The 27,015-nt window shown below is 35.7% G+C and overlaps 1 protein-coding gene across 4 annotated transcripts in view; it reads left to right on the plus strand.

Annotated features, from left to right (window-relative positions):
• LOC137290198 (GTP-binding protein Di-Ras2-like) overlaps positions 1–20,762 on the plus strand; it is a 68,697-nt gene extending 47,935 nt beyond the window's left edge. For 3 of the 4 annotated variants that reach the window (XM_067820916.1, XM_067820915.1, XM_067820917.1), the window contains one exon: positions 16,564–17,817. In XM_067820916.1, the coding sequence (XP_067677017.1) occupies positions 16,564–17,193 (630 nt within the window). In that variant the 3' untranslated portion in view covers positions 17,194–17,817. Of the gene's footprint in view, positions 1–9,557; positions 9,629–16,563 lie in introns of those variants that run through there. The other variant, XM_067820918.1, reaches the window with a different exon arrangement.
• The last annotated feature ends 6,253 nt before the right edge of the window (positions 20,763–27,015 follow it).

Below are 27,015 nucleotides of genomic sequence, written 5' to 3' on the forward strand. Positions count from 1 at the left end.
AAATAAGAGAGCATTATTGTAATAAGGTAATTCTGAAAAGCAGAATGACAATGAACAAGGATAATAACGATAACAGTGACAATAATTACAGTGATGATGATGATAAGTGAGTGAGTGTTTAAGTTTAATGCCACTTTTAGCAATATTCCAGCAATATCATAGTAGGGGAAAATGGGCTTCTCACAGTGTGCCAGTGTGGGGAATTGGACCCAGATCTTCGGCATGATGATCGACACCTTAACCACTAGGCTATTTTAACTCACATCAAGGCAACAATTATACACAGTCATTGTTATCATTGAGTTTATCAGTCTGTAAATATTATTCCCAGGTGAACTATTCACAAAATCACAACTACAAAATGTTAATTATTCAGATACTAAATCTTAGTTAATGTAGAATAGTATGTGGGTACACATGTTAACCAAGTCCAAAACACAGGAACTTTGCTGCAGTGCATTTTAAACATATTTGGGGGAAATTGAACCTAAAATCAGAGCATCCTGACCTCAAAAGGAGACAATTCTGCATCACAGAGTAAATGCAAACCACACTTTAAATGTGCCAAATGATGTGATCTCTTTCAATACTGGCATAGTGAGTGAGTGAGTGAGTTTAGTTTCACGCCGCACTCAGCAATATTCCAGCAATATGGCGGCGGTCTGTACATAATCGAGTCTGGACCGGACAATCCAGTGGCCAACAACATGAGCATCGATGTGCACAATTGTGAACCGATGACATGTTTCAATCAAGTCAGCGAGCCTCAGACCACCTGATCCCGTTAGTCGCCTCTTACGACAAGAAGAGTCGCCTTTTATGGCAAGCATGAACTGCTGAAGGCCTATTCTACCCAGGGACCTTCACAGGTCTCATGGCAAGCATGGGCTGATGAAGGCCTATTTTACCCAGGGACCTTCACGGGTCTCATGGCAAGCATGGGCTGCTAAAGGCCTATTCTACCCAGGGACCTTCACAGGTCTCATGGCAAGCATGGGCTGCTAAAGGCCTATTTTACCATGGACCTTCATGGGTCTCATGGCAAGCATGGGCTGCTAAAGGCCTATTTTACCTAGGGACCTTCACGGGTCTCATGGCAAGCATGGGCTGATGAAGGCCTATTTTACCCAGGGACCTTCACGGGTCTCATGGCAAGCATGGGCTGCTAAAGGCCTATTCTACCCAGGGACCTTCACGGGTCTCATGGCAAGCATGGTCTGCTAAAGGCCTATTCTACCCAGGGACCTTCACGGGTCTCATGGCAAGCATGGGCTGATGAAGGCCTATTTTACCCAGGGACCTTCACGGGTCTCATGGCAAGCATGGGCTGCTAAAGGCCTATTCTACCCAGGGACCTTCACGGGTCTCATGGCAAGCATGGTCTGCTAAAGGCCTATTCTACCCAGGGACCTTCACGGGTCTCATGGCAAGCATGGGCTGCTAAAGGCCTATTTTATCCAGGGACCTTCACAGGTCTCATGGCAAGCATGGGCTGCTAAAGGCCTATTTTACCCAGGGACCTTCACAGGTCTCATGGCAAGCATGGGTTGCTAAAGGCCTATTCTACCCAGGGACCTTCACAGGTCTCATGGCAAGCATGGGCTGCTAAAGGCCTATTTTACCCAGGGACCTTCATGGGTCCAGTACTGGCATAAACCAAATGGGAGCATTTACGTCTTTTCCTGAGACTGTCATGAAAATATGAATGAATTCCAACATTAGTCGCTCGCTATAAATTAGTTCATTTGGATTCTGAAATTGTTATTTCACTTTCACTATTTTATCTTCAAAGCCATTTTAGAAAGAGAAGTCACATGGAAATGATTTACTTATATTTTCCACACTGCAATATTCCATCCCTAGGACCATCAGTAAAGTAAAGTGTTTAATTCTATTTAAAAAAGTCACTGTGCCTGTAAGAGTGCAATTGGTTCAACCTGCTGCCAAAAGAAGTTTGGCTAAAGCCATCACAGATTCTAAATTGAGCCTGAAAGTACAATCGAGGAATAGGTTGCTTCTCAGAAAGAGGGAATTCAGAACACGAGACAGTATCATGTCAGAACGTGTTCGTAATTGATGTACTGTATCAATTTAACTAGACTTGGCTATAGTCAGAATCGTTTACTTTACCCATGGGAAAGGTCTAATTGTATAATGTCGTAAATATTGTATTATCCTACCATCCGCTAGCTGACGAAGGATAGAGAAGGCTTCGTACCCATTCTATGCATGTTACCTGCCTAAGGTTCACGGAAATGTCGATCAATATATCGTGCGTCATTGACACAAACATGAAGCTATGGGTTGGTGAACAGGTGATGATTTCACCATTATCGGCAAAAGTAAACGCATTAGACCTCAAGCACACAACTGAAATAGCTTGTTGTGGCTAAATCCACCCAAAATAGCAGCGAATCTGCAACACATTCACATATTTTTGACCGATGTGATATGCATTAACTACAGGTGTGTACATAATGGATACAAGCCTCTTCACACTAACAGAGGGGTTGATGTGACTATTGGATGGAATGTTTTCTAGTAGTTACACATCACAGGTAAATAGCACATGTGATATCAGTATTCTATAATTGTACTATTTTATCTTTTTGTTTCGTTGCTCCTCAGCTATGCCCTCTGTCTTATAAATATTTCTAGAGAGTATTATGTCAAAGCTGTCAGGAAATATTACGCAAAGCAGTTTAGTTCTGTAACAACTTGGTTTCCCTATAACAAAAAAAGGTTCCCTTGAGCCTCCCATACTTGTGACAAGGTGACTAAATGGGTTTGGATGTCAGACTCCCTAGATTATTTTCTTAAACAATAACACTAAAGTGTTGCTCCTCTTCTCATTGGTGGTTAATGACACAAACAGTAATGTTTAACCTATAGTATGGGGGCTCGTCTGTCACCCAGACCCTAGAGAAAAAATTTAAAAAAAGGAATGAAACTCTCGTGTCAGTAATTGGGCAAATCTAGATTGACTTACCTCTTGAATTTTAGAACTGTTCTGGTCTCTTATTTGAATTTTAATATACTTTCAAATTAGAAGGCTGTATTTCCTGGACTCAGTGTCAGTATTGATAGTGGTCTGTGAATAATCAAGCCTGGACCAGAAAATCAAGTGATTGATAAAATAAGCAACAATCTACAAAGCACGATGACACACACCAAGCCACTGGGCCTGACCACCCAAACCATTTGTCTGGTTCTCACAACAAAATATTGCTAAAAGCAGCGTAAAAATAAACTCACTCTGTCAGGTGTTCCTTTTCATGATACTGCTGGAACATTACTAAAAGTGGCCGAAAAATATACTCAATCACGCTTACACCCAGCAAAGTTGCTTGGAAGCTTTTCATTTCAAGAATCCTCATGGGAAAGAGCAAATTCAAAATTGTTTACAGATGTAAATAACAGTACATTCATGACAGATGTATCACAGTGTAACAGCATATTACTCTAGATTATCTCGTATCAAAAAACACAATTTAATGATTTAGCAATTGTCTTGTAGAAGCCTCAGTTCCACTTTGATGACCACTTTACACAAAAAAAATGTCACAATTTACTCCAAAACTACTCCAAATATGTAAATTGTCATGAAAATAAGTCAAAATATCCTTGCCATTAAATCAAAATCGAAAAAATTATAAACTTTTTTCATGCTTCTTCATAAACAGGAAAAGCAATGTACACAAGTCTGTCTATAATCTGCACAATCTTGTACCTTGTGTAGGTGTATATTGACAGTTCAGAGCCATAGAACCACGAACCATTATTATCATGCAGTGACAATATTTACATAATAACCAAAATTACATTAAAGTCTTCCAAAAATAAGATGTCAGTCATTAATCTGCCCCAGTCAGTCACGCACCTTAACATAATTCATGAAGAAAAACATAACACCCACGACTATTGACCAGCGGTGTTTGGGTATTTTCATTCATAGTCAGCTCTCCACTTTTACATAGCTTCCATCTTGGTTCATCCTATATTTGTATGTTCTAATGAGGCCTTTTATAGAACATATTGAGGGGATATTCGCAGAGTGTTTCATTTCTCGATGAAAACATGTTTTCCAATCTTAATATAATACTTGCATCATGTTAACTTTGATTTTTTTAGTATTTATCAACCTTAAGGTAAGAAACTAAACTTCAAAAAAAATTTTTTTTTCACTTTAGAGGAACTATGATAATGAATAGATAGTTAATTTTTTTGTTAATTTGCTACATACCTGGTGGCCTTATAAAACTGAAATATTAAAGTTAAACAATCGTTTTTAAAGATTTAAAAATATGTATCTGTAAACAATCTCACTTTTCACTTGTAACAAATGTCTTATGTCTATTTTTGGTAAGATGCCAAGTATCATGTGGAGTATGGGTTAGCCTAGTGGTTGATGCATCCGTTCATCACACTGAACACCCGGGTTTGATTCCCCACATGTGTGAAGCATCCTTTCTGGTTTCTCACGCCATGATATTGCTGAAATATTGCTAAAGGTGGCATAAAACAATGCTCATTCATTATGGAGGCATTGGGTAGCCTAGTGGTTAAAGTGTTCTCTCAACAAATCGAAGACCCGGATTCAATTCCCCACATAGGTACAGTGTGTAAAGCCCATTTCTGGTGTCCCCAGCTGTGATATATTGCTGAAATGTATTGTTAAAAAGGTCCTGTAAAACTAAACTCACTCACTATTTATCGTCTCTTGTCATTAGCATTCCTTTTCTATCACAATATTCCCCTTGAAACACAAGGTCAATTGGGGCATGTTGTGAGGCAGACAGATAGAAACAGAATATGTTGACAACATTATCAAAGAAAACAGCAATGAATGATTTAAGGGTGACTGCATTGACCCTTTAGATACATTGTTTACAAGCAGCAGCAGATACCCTTGGCTCTGCTTGCCATATTCACTGAGAGACATTTCTGCATCAGTGATCACACCACTTATGTAGGTTTCTCACATGACCAGACCTCCTCTTTCTTGTAGACAAACAAACTCGTTCAAACACTTGGTCTCTGAATATTTATCTTACCTCACACATAAATGTCGCTGTCTGATTGGCTGAACGCTCTTCTAACATATTTTCAGTACACCTCGCTGCCAATAGCAACTCATTCAGTACTTTGTGGTAACAGAGACCATATCTATTATATGGTCTCTGGTGGTAGTTATCTCGAATAATATTGCATCACGCATGATGCACGGATGTTACCGATGTTTTACGAATTCAAATCGATGGAAGGGAGATGACTCTAAATCTGTTTTTCTTGTGTCGTCTGCCATAGCTAGCGATGGCTACGAAAAAATTTGCCTCACATCCTAATAAATATATTTTGACAAAACGTTCAATTGTAGTCCCTGTGAATATTAAGAAGGGGAATTACAACATGGCGACTTTACAAATACATTACCTACGGGAAAAAAAAGCAAGATTCAGACTCAGGGAACATAAACAAATATCGAAGGTACCTAAACTCATGGTTCCCTCATGACCACTGAACGACTTATATATAATTTTGACATAAATCGAAATTGAAATTGAAAAGTCGCCCGAGTGAGATCGGAGATTCAGAACCTGAGGAAATCTAGACTTGCTTCATTTAGGCCTTTAGCATTTGCAGAAAGGTGTGAGAAAACTAACAAACTGAATTTAGTTTTTTGCCGCTTTTAGCAATATTTCAGCAATATCACGGTGTTGGACACCAGAAATGGGCTTCACACACTGCACCCATGGGGAAATCAAACCTGGATCTTCTCATGACAAGCGAATACTTTAACCACTAGGCTACACAACCGTCCCGGTTTGGGAGGAAGATAATATACTGAGGTTCAGAGACCATGTGACTAACTCTAATGTGACAACTGACATGGACTAGCGCACACACGCATGGCAAAGTGCATTACATGTTGTTTTGAATGATAGTATACAGACAGGTTACCACAGCAGTGACGCTTAGATGCAAATGACAATATAACTTTACACATTAGAGTGACTGGGTCGCCATATCCGGCAAGAAATCTGATAACAATGTGAGGAGATGTACAGCCAAAACATTGGAAAAACACACAAATGGAAATAGTTTTCATGTTTAAGGATATTTTCAGATATTTCAGATGCAAAATGCGAAATATTTGAATGGACAGCATAAAATGTAACTTATCTCAGCTTACACTTTTGTTGTGGCTGAAATAGTAGGCCACAGGAATTCTGTGAAATGAAAGGAATTTTCTCAATTTTCTGATCCAATCAAACTGGAAATGTGTCTTTTGTAACTCACTGGTGAGAAAAACATGTGAGTTTTTTTCAATAAAAAACATGACTAAAGCAAATTACTCTGTGCAGCACTTGGGTTGTCAGCTTTACTGTAAAGAGTTCTGAAAACTTCCCCCTCAGAAATTATTCCATGCTTGATTTAAAAATACCCAGATATATCAACAAAACAGCCCTTTCTGTTCCATTACTTATAAATATTTCACATATAGAGAGTAAGTGAGGGAATGCCTGTGTCTGATGCTACCTATACAGTGATACTAGTCTGATGATATCTTCTGCATCCTGATTGGCTGAATATACCTCTGTAATTCTTCAACTATTTATGAGCATGACGTTATGCTACACTCCAAAACTTCAAAGAATGTGTAGCCATACAATAATAATGAGTTTTGTTAAAAAATACCAAGTAACACGAAATTACGTTTTGTTGAACAGGGTCACGAGTGGTTGGATACACTAAGATGAACTCCATTGTCCATGGCTGTTTCCACAGATGTTAAATCATTTCAGGAAAGGAACAAATTACATGAGGATTGATGCAATACACTGATTAAAGAAAAAAAATACATTAAATTCTTGTCAAACTTTCCATCTTTTCAGTTCATATTTAATGAAATTAAGTGATTGGTGATGTTAATTAGAAGGAGTGTTTTAAATTATTTCAGTGTAAAACTGTTTTTGTTAGAGGGTTATTGTCAGGAATCAAGTTATATTTCTTAAATTTGTTGATTACACGCAATCTACTGCAATCAGCACAGACATAACCTAATTAAGTTTACTCAATCACATAAGGCTGAATATGGCACTCAATGCAGCTAAACATGAGCAGCAGAGAAATAACCAATCAGATTTCATACAAAAATATCACAGCAATCGACAGCAATATTTATCATTAAAAGTGACAAATTTATATTCCTTTTTTATCAAAGGTCAATACCAACATCCATATTACCCTATACATTATATCCAAAATCGATCACAGTCAATTTCAGTGTTTTCTGTTCAGCACACACATTAAGCTTTCTGTAAGGTCTAGTTACGAAATCAACTGGTATAAATAGACTAATTTGATAAAATTCTGTTGGCTTGGCAAATATCCAAATTAAGAGCTGACTGTTACATTCTTGCTTAATGAAGGTTATTGATAATCAGTGAGAAGTGCATATTTTGGGGCCTACATCAAGGCTGGGAACATTCATCTCAACACTGGGACATCTGTAAACAGGCAAAGTGATCACATTTTCGTGTGAATGTATCTTGTGTGACACTGAAATAGATGATCCTGTGACTTGATGTGGGAGTCAAGCAATGAGGCGTGCATAGCACATTTTGTGAGTATATCAGTTTGTTTGATGTACTTGAAGGGTTAATGTTTGTGGCTAATGAAAGTTTGATGTTTGTGGGTGGGAGGCTCATGACAGTCTGATGTTTGTCCGTGGGAGGCTCATGACAGTCTGATGTTTGTCCGTGGGAATTTTCATTTTTTTGCATGGAAGGAGCCTCTTAAAAGCTTGGGTTGATAGTAAGAAAAAATATTTGGGGAAAACAACATAAATGGATCATCCATTTGTTCCATTCAAGTACAAACCATTCAAGCATATACAGAGTATTTCAGCAAGGAAGAAAATCTGCATAGCTATGTTTTCACCTATAAAGGCCATGGGACAAGAAAAACTGATGCAGTCTGTTTGATAGTGATACAGATAGGTGAGGAAACTTGATAATGGATTTCTCATGACTAAAATGGTAACTTATCTTAAACAATATTTTTCCTAATTCTCCAGGTAATTACATAAGGATTTTCTCCTCTCATACTGTTACACACCTTATCTGCATCAGTTCACTTAGACTCACCCAAAATACCCCTGTATCTATGGAAACTACCTGGCTTAACAAGGCAGAGATTGGCCAGGTACTCAACCTTTCCCTTACAAGGTATACCTGTACTATTGATGAAGACAGGTGTAAATCCACCACACACCTAACTCCCACGATGTGACACAATAGGCCTGGCTTTGACACCTTTGACAAACATAGGATTTCACACTTCACTTACATCACAATGGTGCAGTTAATAACATTTTTCAAAAATTATCGAATATAACTGTACATATATGAACTACCTTTTTAATCTGATAAGAAATCCAGCTATATCGGTGTTGTAGGTCACACATTAGAACCTGTTTAAACTGGGGGTTTTTGTGTGTGTTTTTATAGGTGGAGGGGTTTAGAAAAAGGTCTGGATTAGTCAGAGTCAGTATTAGACAGTATATTATATAATCCATGGTTTGATATAAGAAGTGTGCAAATATGACCACATACTCATACAGTTTAAAAGAATCCCCTTGATTGATATTGCCAATAATGGCATTGACTGTCAAGATATATAGCTATAACCTAGGCATATAGTGAAAACATTGAAAGTGTGTAGTGATATCCTAGATATATAGTGATAATCTGGAAGTTATGTAGTGATAACCTAGGTGTATAGTGATAACAGGCATGGCAATAACAGAAACTGTATAATAATGTAAAATGTACTTAACTATAAATATAGGTATTTAACATAGGTGTTTAGAGATAACATAAAAGATACACAGTGATAACATAGAAAGAAACACTGCAATAAGGGAGAAAGTGCATAGTGATAACATAGACTGTAACATAAATAATACTTCACAACCATAATATATTTAAAACTTAATTGCCCAATGCTGCATCCACCCCGGAACATTCTAGATATTTGGCTAATTTTCCACAAATATCATGTTTATCTCATGTTGTCATGATCGAAAGGGGGATGAAAACCTAATTTCATCCTAATGATGAAGATATCACACAACACATGACATTTGCATGTGTTATTTCACGACTATTTCACAAGAAAATGTTTTACGTATTTTAAAATATTAAATTACCATGTATGTAATTCAAATACACGAAAAACAACATATTTAACCAATTATGTACAGGTTGTCAAATGAATATTTCCTGTTTTGGAAACACTTTAATTCACTGACATTCAATACAGTTATTTTTGACCTTTATGAATGAAAGTTCAGCAGTTAAGCCTCCTAACGTCCCATACCACGTGGCTGAAGTCAGAGAAACCACTCCAAGCTTCTAGCTTGCTGCTGATCATCTCGTCTATGTGGAAGATAAAAGAGTGGTGACGCTAGCGGCTTCCCTCCCACTGACTCAGTGGTGATTGTCCGCACGTCAGTATATATGGCAACCTGAGCACTCGCTCCATTCTGTACCAGTCAAGCCTGGCCCGACAGTCGTTAGCTCGCTGCTCTGGTTTTGCTGATAAAGTCAATATGAAGAAAACGGTATGTAGCTCTGTTCTGAGATTGACATAATTTCCAAACACCCGTGCCACACCATTTGGCATTTGCGTCTGCTTCATTATTTGCTGCTTTGATATAATTTATACAATCTTGTTTTCTTATACATGTTCAGGTTCGGTCTAGTTTGTGTGAAAACCTGAAATGGATAGGTATCAATTGTGGTATTGACTGTGTGGATTCTGTGCCAATGTTTCTGTAGGAACAAGTATTTATTGTATATTTCTTTGATCTAAGCATTGAACTGAAGTCTGCAATAATCATGCTGAAAAAACACAGTTATTACTGCAACTCATTATATTTGCTTCATGCTGGAATTGGTTCTGAATATATATGAAAGGTTACACCTAAAAACTACATCAATATCAAAGCAAATCGTACTGGAAAATATTTCATACTTAGTTTTATCTCAGCAATAACATCTAATGATCAAAGAAAGATTACATAGAGAAAACTAATCACACATGCCATCCAACAGGATTGTAAGTGATAGCTGATGGAAGCTTGGGGAATATAATTCTCAAAGCTTCATCAGAAACCATACACTGGTTTCTTAAAATGAAATCAATGACATTTATTTGAAAAGGTATCACAAGTACACATTTCTCATTTTTTCATCTGGCATTTGATTTCAAGAGTATAGCACATTATCCGCAATCTGCATCAGTTCAAACTTCTATAAAATATTCATAAATTTTAACTATCAATTTCAGTTATTATTACATATATTGACATAATCACTAAATGGAATGAGCAAGCCGAGTGAATATTATTTAATGTTGCTTTTAGCAATATTCAAGCAATTTTTCAGCAGTATCACATTGGGGAACACCTTAAGGTTTGTAGTTACAACCTTACTTCCTTCTAGACACCGAGACTAAAACATTAAACATGTGGCGTGATCAAATAAACGGTTTGTACGTCCATCAATATGCTATTAGCATGTTTGCCATGGAAACACTTTAGAGTATCAGTTGATGGAGATGAAAGCCTCATATAAAAGGATAAAATAGGATCTTATCAGCAGTTAGATATACTACTAAAATAATCAATAAGATTTTCAGGAAAACAGTGTTTCTGATCAGACAGGATCTGCTGTTGTTTCACAAGTACTTATACAGCAATCTGCTTCCTAGTTTCTTATTCACCAGATGAAGGACTGAGAATATACTCTGAAATCTATTCCTCTTGACAAAGAAGATGGCATCCACGTATTCTGAACATTTATGTGTATTATTTCTAAATGTTGTGTAAAGACTTTAAACAGGGTCTGGTTTAACGAAGTTTCACTGCATTGTGGGATGCCTATTATCTTCTTGTCACTTCTGGATAAACAGTAATTTTTCTTGCCTTTTGGGGTTTTTTGTCTTTGGTTAGAAAACTGCATTGCGTGAAAACCAAATCTGGAATTTCTTGAAACAATTACTTCCTTAACTATGTTACATATAGAGTTTTTCTAGCATTATGAACATTGCAAACTTTGTGTCAGAGTCATGTTCCTTTCACTGACTTTTTTATCAGTGAAATACTACTATTGCAAAACTAATTATTTCAAAGGCGAATTAGCAAGGTATATGGAAATTTTCATTTCTTTTTGGGTGGGTGGGTTGGAATTTTACCAATGTATATCTGATCTGATCTTTTGTATCTGATATCACCTAGAAATCCTGAGTAGGTATTTTAACCATTAGACAGTTTTCAGTTTTTATATTGCTTCTTATAATCTGTGGTGATCTCAACCGTTAAAAACAATTAAAATATTGTTTGTTTTGAGTTTGGGATTTTTTTCTTCTTCGTGGGTTAGGGGGCATTTTGATTTTTCTAAATTGGTATGGGCATTTGAATATACAGTGAACAAATTCAAACATTTTTTGGGCCAGAGGAACATTTATGCATAAAGTGTTCAACACTTAACAAATAAATCAGACTAGGGGATTGATTAGATGCCATTTTTCTGATATTAGTTCCACCTGACATTGGAGTGTTCACCATATTGCAGTGTATGGTTCATCAATGCGTAATATTGATCCTTAGTCTACCAAAATTGAATAGCAGTAGATTATTGTTTGTCATTTAGTTCAAAATCATGACTAACTTATTAGTTTTAGGTACTAATTGTTTTCATCATTTATGTCTTACAATTAAGTCTCATTGTCATTTTTGTGAGCATTTAGAGATCATATCATATATGTTTTATAACTGACCTTCACAAGAATTTTTGTGTGTACCGATTTCATGTTCCAATGGATTTGTAAAATAGATCTAATTGCATATTTCTATAATGACAAAAAGAAAAAAAGAAGTGTTAATTTCTTAACGTTTGTTATCTTTTGATATAGATATTAAATTAGTATGTAAGTAAGTATTAAATAAATGCATATATTTGTGTGGAGAAGTGAGTGCATTTTTTTTTAACAATAGTACTGTTGAAACACTCATAATAGGTTTTCACCAGTATATTTTCCTCTACAATGCTGATATCACTGCAAAATATTCACCAATAAAATATGACATATCTAAACATTATTGAACATGTACTGGATCAGGAGAAAAACATACTTTTTGTAAATACATCACTTTCTATCCTTGCCTAATTTGTATGAACACAAAATCCTAATTATACCTGTTCCAGAGTATAGATCCTCCAATTTACTTTACTTAAATAATAAATGCCTTTCACGTTTCAAAATGAACTTGTACAAATTGAGGCAACTGGCTGACACTGATAACCACTCAATATTTAACAAGAAGTTCCATTTCTATTTTCCCTAGTAAATCATCAGTCAGTCAGACAGTCAGGTAGTTAGTTAGTCAGTCAGTCAGTCAGGTAGTTAGTTAGTTAGTCAGTCAGATGTTCCACTGCTTCCAGCAAAATTTAAGCAATATCAGAACAGAAATGATTCACCTACCGTTCCAATGTGGGGAATCGAATACAAGTCTTTGTGGTGATGGGCAAACACTTTAACCACTTGGCTACAGCAGCACCCCCTGGACTGGAGAAACAGATTGACACGTTTTAATAAACAGATCATACTTTTGGTAATAAACAAAATTAATGATAGGACATATGTATTCAATACCCTTCTTATACTAGTAAATTTACACACCCGTACATGCAAGCATGTGTACATGCATTCTAATGCATAAAGAATTTACATCGTAACACTTCAGATTTAATATATATTACTTTGTGTTAAAATCACAAACCCACTTGACAGGTGTTAGAAGACTGTACTCAAATGCCTAGTGGTTGGTCAAGTGCAAGACTATATTTATAACTTGACTGACATTGAGAAGTATCTGTGTGTATTTAGGGTAATCCTTCACTGACAGATGTATGTTTGTAGTAAGACTTGAGTATTTGGTCACACAAATATTCAGTACACTTGCACAAAAAAGCCACTTTATGTGCAGATATACTCGAAATGAATCTTTTAAACTGAGAATTTCAATTTACTAAAAAAAACTCTGTGACTGAAAATTGATGTGAGAAAGATAAAGCACATCTGAGGGTTTTTATGAGATTTAAACTCAAGACACTCAAGAGAAAAAATCTGTGGACAGTTCATAATGTTATGAAATGAGAGAAAAAAAATGACCCCAGTTTTTACAACCTATTTACAAATTAACATGCCTTGGGGACCAAATCCCAGTCACATGACAATACATGGTAGTCCTGCATGAATATTCACAGCATTTCATTTTGAAATATGGTAAGTAAACTGGTGATCTTTAGTCAGCAAACACTATACAACCAGTCAATAGTCCTCTATTCACATGACTCACAGAAATAAGCCTGGAAGAATGTTCTGCTTGGCGGTAGATGTTGAAATGGTACTACGACTTTCTAACTAATTCATGGCAGGACTGGAGAAAAGGTCCCAATGCATAATTTATTCCAGTGTTTGAGACTATGAGTCTTATTACTGGCTTGAGCTGTGCTATTACATGAACTAAACTGACAGATTCTTCCAAATATGACTAGCTCATTTCATTAGTTCTGTAAGAGGAGTTCAACATGGCCACTGCCAAGGTAAGTGGGCTGCGTAGAAGGACACCTTTCTAACTTTCAGTCTTGTGTCAAATATGAACTAAGACAAAGATTCTTTCAGATATGCATTACAATCTAATAGTCTGCATTTCAAAATGGCTGTTTTGTGTAAGGATGATCTTGCACAGTGCCAGTTCTTGGACATAAGTGCTGGATTTATTTTGGCACTATTTCCATGGAAAACAAACTGATATGCATATGTCTTTTGAATAGGACTCTGTTGGTTTAATGGCTTACTTCTCTATTTTGGTTCAGTCATGTATAGTAGTCATCCACATTGGTATTTTAATTCTTCAATTCCATGGTTTGACTGTACATTGTCAGACGTTCCAGAGGACAAACCCATCACAGAAACACGGCATACCATTTGAAGTTAGAAAAATGAAAGTTTGATTGTTTCAGTTTGACAACTATACAATGTTCTCTTGAAATTCATCTTTTACTTACATCGACTGAATTAATAAACACAATGGTCCTGCTGTTTTAATTTAGAATGATGAGTTTGTTAGTGGGTTGATTGAGTAAGTGTAAGATTTATATACAGGTTTAGGAGAGAAGGGAAGACGTGGAATACACAACACAATTCTACAACAGATAAACCTCATATTGTACAAATTTGTAATGGCTGCTTAATCAGGGTGGAAATACTGTTATAATAATCTAAAAAGCTAAAATAAAAAATAATAATAAATTAATGGATTGGATGAGCTACTGGGAGTCTGTTGTAGCTTGGGATCTCCACTGATTGACAAGCATGAAGCTAAGGGACATCGCAGCGAGGGACTAAAATTTAGATCCAAGATCCTTGGTTCCTGGCATATAGAAGGGAGACAACTCTCCACTGTGACCACTTGATCTCCCATGCCACTTGTGAACAAAGTGAATAATCTGTCTGACTTTCAGCTACTGACTTCTGTTCAGCGTATCAAGCGTTTCTGGTTAAACGTGTTGTTATATTATGCATGACTTGAACAACAGTTACATAAATAGAGTTGCCAGGGTAAGAGCTATTAATGCAAATGTCATGACATAATTCATGAGAATGGCATAACAATTGACATTTCCTTATCTACGTAGCCTATATAAAAACCACAGTATAATTAGTACAAACATTTTCATGTATCAAACGGTTTAAAAAACACCTACATAACAAGGTACAATAGCAATTCCGCATGTGGTATTGTCTGAAAATAACTATTGATATGTCAGGGGTTTACCTATCAATAATTCTAGCCAAATATCAAAGATTCTTGACATTAATAAAATCTTATGAGACTAAACGAATATCAAGCTGTACGTGGAAAAGGAGCAGCAATTCACTGTACAGAGTTGCCTCTCTTGCTTACATAGAACCTATAGTTCTGGGTTCAAATCCCATTCCCCTTTATCATGGATCTAGGTTTGTAGGAACAGTGGTGTAGCCTAGTGGTTAAAGCATTCACTCATCATGCTAAACACCTGGGTTTCCATTCCCAGCATGGGCAAAATGTGTGAAGCCCCTTTCTGGTATCATCTACCGTTACATTGCTGGAATGTTGCTAAAAGTGGTGCAAAATGTGTGAAGCCCATTTCTGGTATCATCTGCCGTTACATTGCTAGAATGTTGCTAAAAGTGGTGCAAAATGTGTGAAGCCCATTTCTGGTATCATCTGCCGTTACATTGCTGGAATGTTGCTAAAAGTGGTGCAAAATGTGTGAAGCCCATTTCTGGTATCTGCTGTTATATTGCTGGAATGTTGCTAAAAGTGGTGCGAAATGTGTGAAGCCCATTTCTGGTATCATCTGCCGTTATATTGGTGGAATCTTGCTAAAAGTGGTGCGAAATGTGTGAAGCCCATTTCTGGTATCATCTGCCGTTATATTGCTGGAATCTTGCTAAAAGTGGTGCAAAATCACACTCACTTACACTCTAGGTGTATCAGTATCATGCCTGTGCTTGTCAGGTTTGGGAAAATGGTAAACTGTGGAAACTCTGTAATTTGTGAATACATCACTATCATGATCGTGATATTCATCTGTAAATGAATGGATACTTTAACAGCAGATTCAAGAACAGATGTGTTTCAGCATGTGAATATGTGTCTAGAGATATGTATACGATACTGAGGGTACATCTAGCGATATGTATATGATACTGAGGGTACATCTAGAGATATGAATGCAATACTGTGTGAAAGTACTAAGTACATATGTTCCCCTTTTAATTTCCATATTTTCACCAACAGTGCAATGCAAAGAAATCTGGAAAAGAAACTTATTTCCATTGGTATTTTATATATATAGTTTTGTGGAATGTATGATGAATACCGTAGAAACTCTAAACGGAGTCCAAAACAATTCTTAATTTCAGTGCTGAGACCATCTAGACTTGCATTGGGCCCATTTAACTTATTCTGTCAACTCAGAAACTTGAGACAAACGAAGGTTTGGTTTCATTTGGTTTGTTGTTATATGCCGCACACAGCAATATTACAACTATATGGCCATGGTCTGTAAATAATGGAGTCTGGACCAGACAACCCAGTGATCAACATATATCTATGAAATTTATCACTGGGAGAGACTGACTATGGACAATCAGACAGCCATATAATAGATAAAAGGGAGACCCATGTCACATTATTTTTCAGAACATAATGCCTGTCCACTGATCAATTTATCCCATAAGACCACCTGATTCTTTCAGTTTATTGAAGACGAATATGAACATTTTCAAGAAAACAGTATTTACTTTTAAAAAATGTCCCTTGGTGTTTTCAGGACATCCAATGCTCTTGGACCTCCAGTCCTTTTGGTGGCACACTGTAACCATTATATGCCAAATCCAGACTCAAATGAACTTAATTATTTGAAATCTTTATCATTTCAGGTACCAAAGGACCGTTCAGTTCGTCTACGCGTGATGCCAGAACAGAGCAATGACTACCGAGTTGTTGTCTTCGGAGCAGGAGGTGTTGGCAAGAGTTCACTTGTGCTGCGATTCGTTCGAGGAACCTTCCGTGAAAGTTACATTCCAACAATTGAGGACACTTACCGCCAAGTTATCAGTTGTAACAAACAAGTGTGCACATTACAAATCACCGACACCACTGGCAGCCACCAATTCCCTGCCATGCAAAGGTTATCCATTTCAAAAGGACACGCTTTTATCCTGGTGTACTCCATCACAAGTCGACAATCGCTAGAAGAACTTAAGCCCATATTTGAAGAAATCATTCAAATAAAAGGTGACACTGAAAGCATACCCATAATGCTTGTGGGTAACAAATGTGATGAGACAAATCGTGAAGTAGCACTTTCCGAGGGAGCAGAGTTGGCAAAACGATGGAACTGCGCATTTCTTGAAACATCGGCAAAAACAAACTATAATGTTAAAGAACTATTTCAGGAACTTCTCCAGCTCGAGAAGCGTCGGACAATGAGTCTTCAGCTTGAAACAAAGAAATCTAAATCTCAAAAGCGAAAAGAAAAATTGAAGGGGAAGTGTATGTTGATGTGAATGTGTGACCTTGAGGTATTATTGAGCACTGACCTTGAGCTCTTTCAGAAAAGATGGCACCAACGTTCTTGTACAACTCATAGGCTTTAATCATTCTGTGGCGTGCTATGGAATTTGATATTCCTGGAACACTGGAATCCTCAGTTAACATTCTGTAGGAATTCGTGGAATTCAATTCTGCATCAACTTTGTCATGTAAAAACAACTTTGCAGCAATATTGGTGTTACTTGTTGGCATTGAAGAGGATCCATTTAGAAATGTTTACAAGAGAATGTATGAATGGATTCCAAATATTGATATTACACTGGACCACTCAAACCCACTCTGATGGACTAAAGCTTTTCTTGTGTACAGTCGATGTGCATCTATCCCATCTTTTCTGAAAGTTCCTTTTCTCCAATATTTCAGATCATGTGTCCCAGAGATTTCAGTTGTAACAACTTCTCTTCAACTGCCAGGGCAACCTTGAATGGTTCAACTTCTTCAAGGAAATTGCTCTAAAACTGTTCACAGATGTGAAAACACTCATGATCACATCTCCAAAACACACCCAAAGAACATGATGCTATTGGAAGGGAAACTAATGACATGTTTTCAAAGTGCTTTAAAATGTTCTTACCAATCTTCTTTCTCTTGTTTGATTTGATTTTATTAATGTGATAGTTCTTCAACATCTGTTTGAAGGAATACATTAATGCACAGCAATCATGTATAATATGAAGACATATAGCCTTAAGCTACACACATCTGCCAATAGTATTGGTAGGCTGGATTTAGAAAGTTGCAACCAAAACTTTGCTTGAGGATTGTGCATGCATGGAGTCAACATGCTGGAGCTTGTAAACAGATATAGCAGAAATGACATTGTCTTGTTGATTGCTAATTACAAAAACGATTTCCTTTGAATGACCTTCTGCCCTTTGTCACCTCTGACCTTTATCTCATAATGACCTTTAACTTTCCACTTCTTAGTCCAGGGCATGTGAAATTGTTTCTTCTACATACAGTACAGTAGTATCGGAGAGCTTGTACTTTGTATTACCCATACTGTAGGCTCAGTACAATCACTATTGACAACTTTTAGGATTGACACCAGTGCTTCGGCCATTCTGTATCTGTTGGTTCTAGAGTTTCTAAATTCAGCTTAACAATGCTCTTCATATTGTAGACTTCAGTATGATGCACATCCCAAGAAGTTTGGCTACAAGACAAGACCACAGGAAAGCAATTATTTTAAATTTTTTAAAATTCAATATTTTCAAATTCATTTTCATTTTAGGCCAGACCAATTATATTTCTTGTTTTATGGATTCCTATCCTCTAAAAACCTATAGGCAGGAGGGAAAAAAATAATAATCACCAGTCAAAGTAATATTCCATTTAAACACTTGAAGTATTTCAGTTTGGGCAATTTATGAAGCTTATATTCAGGATCAAAAATGTTTTCTTGTAAGTTTGCATTTTTTGCCAATAAAAACATTAGAATTTGATTTTTCAAGCACAGAAATTGTTTTTCACATATATGAAAAAAATCTGACTGGCAGATCAGTAGAAAAAGAAATAAGACTGGACACCTTGTTAGACTTTAAAATCCATAGAAGACTGTTTGAAGACTGAAAATAAACAAATTTACTGCAATAACGTATGGATCTCAAGATCTGATATGAACAAAATGTAACAATTATTTTTCAAAATTGACCAATAGCTAGGCCTTAGCAGACATCTAAACTGGCCTATCATGATTTACATGCAATGTTTGATAAACTGGGTAAAGAAGTATGTGGGGAAAGAAGCATTTGAGCAATAAATCAAGGAACAAAATATCTTATGGTTGTGTCCTGTCATTCCTGCCTTGTTGCATATGCTTTGCATATATTAAAGAGTAAACATATTTTCCCAGTCTCCAAAACATCCACATTTAAAAAGCTGAAGACCTTAGTGATATAAGGTGTTGCATGGTAGTGTTAGTACTTACTTTAAATATTTACTGAAACTGTTTGAAAATATTTTGAATTAATAAGCTGCAAGCCTCAAGCAAAAACAAGTACCACTGTAAATGTCCGCAACGTGTGCAGATGGAAGTTAGTTACTAGCCTTGAAATGTGTTAAATTGTTTGATGAGTATCTGTTGTGGGAAGATCAGAGCTATGATTTAATAATATTGCCTTTATTAAATTTATTTATTAAATTGTCGCTGTTTGTAATTGTTACATATATTGTTGAATTTTTATTATTGGAAGTGTGTTGAAATTGTTAAATTTACAGAGATAGCAATGATAATACAATTTAATAATTATTTGGTTTTATTACATCAAACAATGGATGTTTCTCTCATAGAAACATTATAATTCATACAATCAAGATGTGTGTAATATTGCACCTAGTATGACCATGGATAGAAATGAAATGGTTATCGTCATCTTCTTTGCTGTTCAAACATGTTATGTGAGAAAACTTTTCATGGTTTTGATTTTGTCAAGTAAAATTCTGGTCCTAATATCATTTCTTACAGAGAAAAGTCTATCTGGATTTAAATGGAGTTATCTTCCATTAACAAAGCTATCTCACCATGGTAACTGACTTTGTATGAGCCATTTGGGTAAAAAAGATGGAGTACATCCTAGTGACCTTGTTAATTTGAAAATATGCATGAAAACAGAAACATTGTTTTCATGGTCATGTATCAATTCATAATAAACAAAAATACTTTATTTATCAACATAAGTAAGTATTGAATTTTTACAGAACGTTTCAACTTCCATTCTACTTATGGCTTTCTATAAACATGAAATGTGACTAATATCTTTGAATGTTTGCTGACATACAACAAATCTGAGTCCAAAGGACCAAAAGAAAGTTAATTAATTTGAACAACTGACTGAATCTGTTAGATACACTTTTTTGTGATTTAAGATACATCAAGTTGCTAATCATTTCCAACTAAAAAAGTCTGATACAACACTTACTGTGCTGGCATAATAAAAACCAAACACCATTCGTTCTAAACACAATATCTTGAAGTACTTTGTTTAAGACTCATATTACCACTACTAATCTAAAACTGGTGTTATAACGTCAAATAATACATAAAGTTTTATTTAAAAAGGTTTGGCAAAGGAGAAATTATCATTAAATCTTAAAAAAATGCGAATTCTATGAAATTTAAATATCAACCAAAAGAAATTACCCTTCATTAGCCCATGAAGTTTTGAAATAACATTGTAGAATGACTGACTGCATGAACAAAATGTCAGTCAAAGAACTTGTGATTGCCCACAACTGTTTGCCTGAACAATAACTGGCGGTTTTAATAAAATAAATATCTTCAACATCACTGATTGGAATGGACGTCTGATATTGTGATTTTGTACCTTTTAATGGCATGTTTTCTTCATTTAAACATTTATTCATCTATGACACACATTCCACCTAGACACACTTAGAATGTTTTGTTTATATTAAAGTATTATTTCACTTGTATTAAATCAACTTTTTATACATTTTTACAAAAACATATTTCACTTCATATCATATGCTACTGCTTACAGGCACACCTTCTATCTATACATTTTGAAACAAAGAGAAAACAACATTTCACTTCATTCTCCATACTGTTGTCAGCATATCAGTTTTATCAAATTCAACTCAAATTAAGTCCAAGAACGTTGTCAATCATGCATAAATAAATGCTGTTTTGGCAATATTTTTAGAATGACAGAATGATTAAAAATACAGTTGAATCTCAATATCTCAAATGGACTGGTGATCAAGATATAAAGAACATCATGTTACATCAACAAGCAAGTTTAACCCCACAGGACCTATGATTCATTTGTCAAATGTTGAAGGGTGTGTATTTGATGGAAAATATGCAAACATGATTTTCAAAAATAATTTTTTAAACTTTCATTCCATCATATTTTGTTCCTATATTTTGGAAATTGACAAAGAAAGAATGAAAAAGAAGAACATTCGATATCTAGGCTAAATTGAATACATGCATTTGAGGCTGTATATTTCCCAGGGATCTGAGAATTAACACAGTGCACACACATAAAGATACACTGTCATAAGTATTTTTTTGCTGAATTGATTTTGATAAATTATCAATATTAAGATTTTGATTTTTACTGTTATGGAAGTTGTGATATTTCAGATAACATTGTTTTATTAATGAGATTCAACTGTGATGGACCATTTGATATTCTAGAGGCAGAACATTTACAGACCCACCCTTAATGACTTTAAGATTTTTACATATTCAAGCATGATGAAAGACAAATAACAAAGGTTTTAGAAATGATAAATCAACATTATTTCCATTATGTTAGAATGCCTGATGATGTCTCTGTTTGAATTCTATAATACAATGCATTGATCAACAGTCAGTTATACTTTCAACAGTACAACATGAATTATTCAACATCCTCCTTCATGATTGAATGCTTGTATAGATTGTATAGATTCCAAGGTTCCATGATATAACTGACAATTGACTCAGTGCTCACATCATGTATTGCATGTCTTCAAATAGAAACATTTTATCATGTTATTTATTTCATAATCAGTATCATGTATTCTCAAGGACATAGCATCATTTTAACTCCAATTAATGCATAATACAATCATGCCATCAATTTTCATTTGACTCTCTGTCAGATGGTTTAATATCATATCACATTTGCATTTTGAAACCATTTTTACAAAATATTCCATATTTAAGGGGAATGGATGAATATGGCATGGTGTATTATCAATTTACAATTTATTTTGTTAGATCAAGCATTGCTTGTACCTGTGTTAGCGAGTTTTGTCAAGGGAGATTACTCTTGATACAAGGGAGATAACACTTGACAGTAACATGGTTGTGCAGTTTTCTTCAGATTGCTCATATGAATATGATTATTTCATATGGAATATCACTTTTTTCTCGTCTCAAATTGAGACAATGAAAGTATTTATTTCAGGCCAGACCAATTTTATTTCTTGTTTTACAGATCCATTGGTTGTATGTTGTCAAGAATCAGAAAAATAATAAAAATCAATTTTCCTTGCTCAAAAAATAAAATCCCTATGTTTCTATTGGCCAAAAATGTAAACTTACTAGAAACAAGATTTTTGGATTGTTTTTTGCCCCATATACACTTAGAAAATTGCCAGAAGTAAATTACTTTTAATATTGAGAAGGAATATTACACTAACTTGTAATTTTATTTCTGTTTGTTTTCCTCCTTCCTCTAGGTTTTCTGAAGACAAAAATCTATAAAACAAGAAATAAATTGATTTGGTCTAATAGAGAATTGTTTGTTGTGACATTGAAATAGTGTCTGATTGACAAAGTCATAATCCTGTTTTGACACAGAAAACAGTTCCTATGATACTAAGATAATAAAGACTCTTTCAGTAATGCATACTATCGATCATGGAAAAGTGTACACTAGCATCACAATGAAACAAAGGATACAATGGGAAGGAAAAAATTCCATTGAAATAGATAATATGATATATTTCATGCATCCTAATAATCATACTGACAAGTAACACAGCACAGTATATACTGTCATACTGAGACAATAGATCTGCAAGGCCCAGTCAAATTTATTTCTTGTTTTCTAATCAAATTGTTTCACCAATATGCTGATGCATACCAAAAAAATATAATTCTGAAAGTTTTTGTCAAAACAAAATTACAAAAAATCATGCATAAGAAATGAAAAACTAAACAAAACTCAATAAAAGCATTGAATAAACCCCAGATTTGGGGGGTTAAACTTTCTTCAAACATCGAGAGGTTTGTTGCTAAACACGATGATAAACTGATATATCCTTAAAAGTATCAACATTGTCACTGCGTATTCATAAATTCTTTCTTCACATAAACATATATTTCATAAATTATGTCAGGTAGTCAGCTTATATAACTCAGTTTTATGAAACCAGCTTCTTATCCGCTTCATGAAAATAGGTATTACAGTGCACAGAAGTAAGATATCATATGCAAGTATCAAATGATCTTCATCTTCGATCAACATCTAATTAATCAGGATAAGGTATGTCATAACACATTTTCAGGATCTTAAAAATATTTATGCTTTTGTCTCTAACTGAAAGATCCTCTTTTTCTGAATTTCACAGTAGATCATCTCTCCTTGTCATCCTTAGTTATCCAGGGTATTGCATTGTGATGCTGTTATATTAAATACCCTGGTCAAACTTGACACAAAGCCATGGCATTAATTTGGCCAGGGTACTTATGATAAAGAATGGAATAACCCTTGATGAAAGAGGGTGGTTTAATAAATGATAACGGTTTTGCCTACTGGGAACAAACGGTAACCTCATCATTTTGAAAATAATCTTCCAGCTTGAAGCCGTATTTGTTTTACATGGCCTAACAGTATTTGTAAATATTTCAAGAAAAGACACAATGTTTTGGTTTCTTAGTACGAAATTGTAATTTGAGCAAAATGTCATCTGGACAAATTTGCCTGCACCTGATTATCCATTAGAATTGATTACTTAATTAGCTTCTACTGTCTCAATCATTACCACATTCTCTTGTTATTGAGAATATATCATGATCATCCTCACCACACAGGGTACATTTTTCATCTTACGTAACCTGGGATGTTAATTCTAAGATTATAGACTACGCTTACTAATTCATATCTCCATGGTAACAGCTACTTCCCTGTGCGATGAGGATGGGTTTCTAGATAAATGTTCTTTGTATACTGCATATGTTTATTAAATGTCATTATTTTAACCACATGTGTTTGTTGTCATTAAAAGGATTTATCAAAGTGAGTGGGTTTAGTTTTATGCCACACTCACAAATATTCCAGCCATATGGCGGCAGTATGTAAATAATCGAGTCTGGAGCAGACAATACAGTGATCAATGGCATAAGCATTAATCTGCGCTATTGGGAACTGAGGAAAGATGACTGATACAGTCAAACATGAACAATGATGTGATGTGAGTCAGTGTGGATTTCTTCCAAGTGAGTCAGTCAGTCACACATTGTATCCATGTTGGGAATCGAACATGGGTCTTCAGCAAAACAAGCTGATATTTTAACCACTAGGCTACCCCTATTAAACCATTAGGCTTCTTCCAGCTGGACATGAGACAGAGAGATGGATAAAACATAAAGCTTCCTGAAAACATGATGAGTAAATCGTCACTAAGGTCACATGGCACACAACTGAGTTACGGAGCCTGACAACCTTGACCCTGTTAGACAAAGGGAGGTAATTTCCACAAGTAATGTAGTCTATGTTAAAGGGTGAGAGTAACAATTGTCATAGCAATGCCACCATGTTATAAGATCTAAGGGATCAAAGGTTACCCCACCCATGGGGTGAGTAGACTGACTGATCTCCTGGGGTGGAGGCATTCACACCACTGCCAGGGGTCCACATAGCTGGTCTAGCCTTGGTACATGAAACACTATCTCTAGCTCTGAAATGGATCCTTCATGGATCATTGGGCTGTATCAGTTGCATCACAATCTTCAATGGTCCAACCACAACACAATGATGGCAAGCTAGAATATCAAATTAAGCATTGATGCCAGTGTGCTGAATCTAGAATGTGCTATGCTTTGTCTGAGCAAGTCTTCCAATGAAAGGATATCTACATTGCACAACCTTGCTTACTGATCTCTTGCAGTACATTAGCTGGAGCTGTCACAATGTTTAACTATTAAACTATCATTAGATAACTTAACAACCCTTGAATGCTTCATCAAATGGGGCTGAGAGCAACAGCAACAGCAACAGCAACAGCAACATTGTAACCAGTAAATATGATGGAGCTGTAGTAATTCATAAACAATTTCTCCAAAACAGCTTGTCCAGATTAACATTTAATGGTAGACTGATATCCTTTCATCCATTGAACATACGCAAGGGGATATCATGTATACATGCAGATATTGTATAGAGCTGTAATGGATACACTCTTCTAAGCAGCTGAATTTAATATAGGGTAATGAATATGAATATTCATTTATGAATAACTTATGCATAATATGGAAGTGTTAAACTACAAAATATGTCTTGGAACTGTTTTGCTTGAAACACTCCAGTTCTATTTTTTGGTCAGGCAACAAACTGTAACTCTGCTCATATGTTTTAGTGGACAGCAGTATAGGGAACCTTGGCAGATTAAACTTGGTGAGTCATGCTACTGTATGTCCATTTAGCATATCCCACTCTTATGAGTAACAGATAACTTAACTACAAAAAGTGGAGTTCTTTTAATTGTAAAAATTCAGTTTTATTAATCTTTCTTATGCATAGCTGACACATACTAGGTAATAAAACATGAAGATATTGGTTTCATTCACCAAATAAATGAGTAAATTCGGAACAAACGAAACTGTGTTGTCATAAATAAATGTGAGTTTATTTCAGTTTAAAATGGTTACCAGTCAGTGACCTTGGAGTTTTCAGAACAAGATATGACCAAAAATATGGAAGAGCAAATTTCATATCCACTTTTGACTAGAAATAATAACTCAACAGATTGGCAGAGATTGTGACACACGATAAATGCAAAATATTGTTTTATGATAGAAAAGAAACTGAAAACATTTAAATGACAGTGTCAGTTTCATTTTCTGGTCCTCAAAACTAGCAACGTACATGCGTGTTGTAAATATATCACAACACCAGGAAATCCTGAAACCTGAAGAGAAGCTTTCTCTGTCCAAGCCCTGGTTGCCGAGGCCCAATCAATAAACAGCACAACGCTTTTCTGGGATCAATAGCGATGCTGGAGGTTGGGTGGACGGCTCTTGTTAATAAATGTTTATTTATTTCAGTGGCGTATTGTTTCATTTGTACAATCCTACCTTTTCGGAAGTCGTTTCTCATCCTTGTATTGTTACAATAACTAGAGTCTTTGAAGTTGTCACGGTTTTTCTTTTACATCAGTGAAGGATGGAAAAGGGATATGGTCTAAGGGAGGTAACTCCTCTGTGCTTTGCGGTCATTCGGAGGCAACTGGACACTGTGTTTATCTCTTATTGGACCAGAACCATGGGTTCGATTCTGCATATCTGTGGTTGCCATCATCGGTGCTTTTCCTCGGTATATCGGTGTAATACAGATGCATTTGGCTCCCAGTCCGTGCTTATTCAATGTGTTAAACGCCAAAAAGCAGGTATACTTGTGGCACAGGTTGCATAGCTCAAATCGGTGATTCGCAAGAATATAGAGAGATGTATTCCTAACAATAAAGTTACTCATGGTATGGACTTTACCATCAACAACACATGAAGGCAATTCAAAATATTGCAGAGCGTTGGATTTGAACTCGGGTCAGCTGATCATGAAAACCTACAAGGGACGCAACTCTGCAATAAACACCCTGTTTATCAGAGATAATCCTCTAAGAATGTTTATTTTCCGAACCACGACGCGTGGAATTTACAGTGATGTGTTTCGGTACAACACAACTAATCCAGTATATGGTTTTAAAAAAGCATTTTTGTGTGTGTTTGTTCTAAAAAAAAGTCCTTTTTTAATCTTGATTTGTTTGGCTCCAAAGGAATTGTTCGAAAGGATGTGACTTTGTTCAGAGGCAAGGTCTAATTATAGAAAACATGGAATACAACCATGACGTACAGTTATCACTGAAAAGCCCTGCCACATAGCTTGAATATTGCTGAGTGCGGCTTAAAACTAAACTCATTCACTCACTCACTCTAATATAGGTCAGATACGACCACTGACTGCTTTGTCCGAAGAGTTTTGTCGTTGGGCACAGGTATATTTTATGAACGCTTCAATATATTTCTGCTAGTGAATCCA

This window comes from Haliotis asinina, chromosome 7 (assembly GCF_037392515.1).
Source record: "Haliotis asinina isolate JCU_RB_2024 chromosome 7, JCU_Hal_asi_v2, whole genome shotgun sequence".
NCBI lineage: Eukaryota > Metazoa > Mollusca > Gastropoda > Lepetellida > Haliotidae > Haliotis > Haliotis asinina.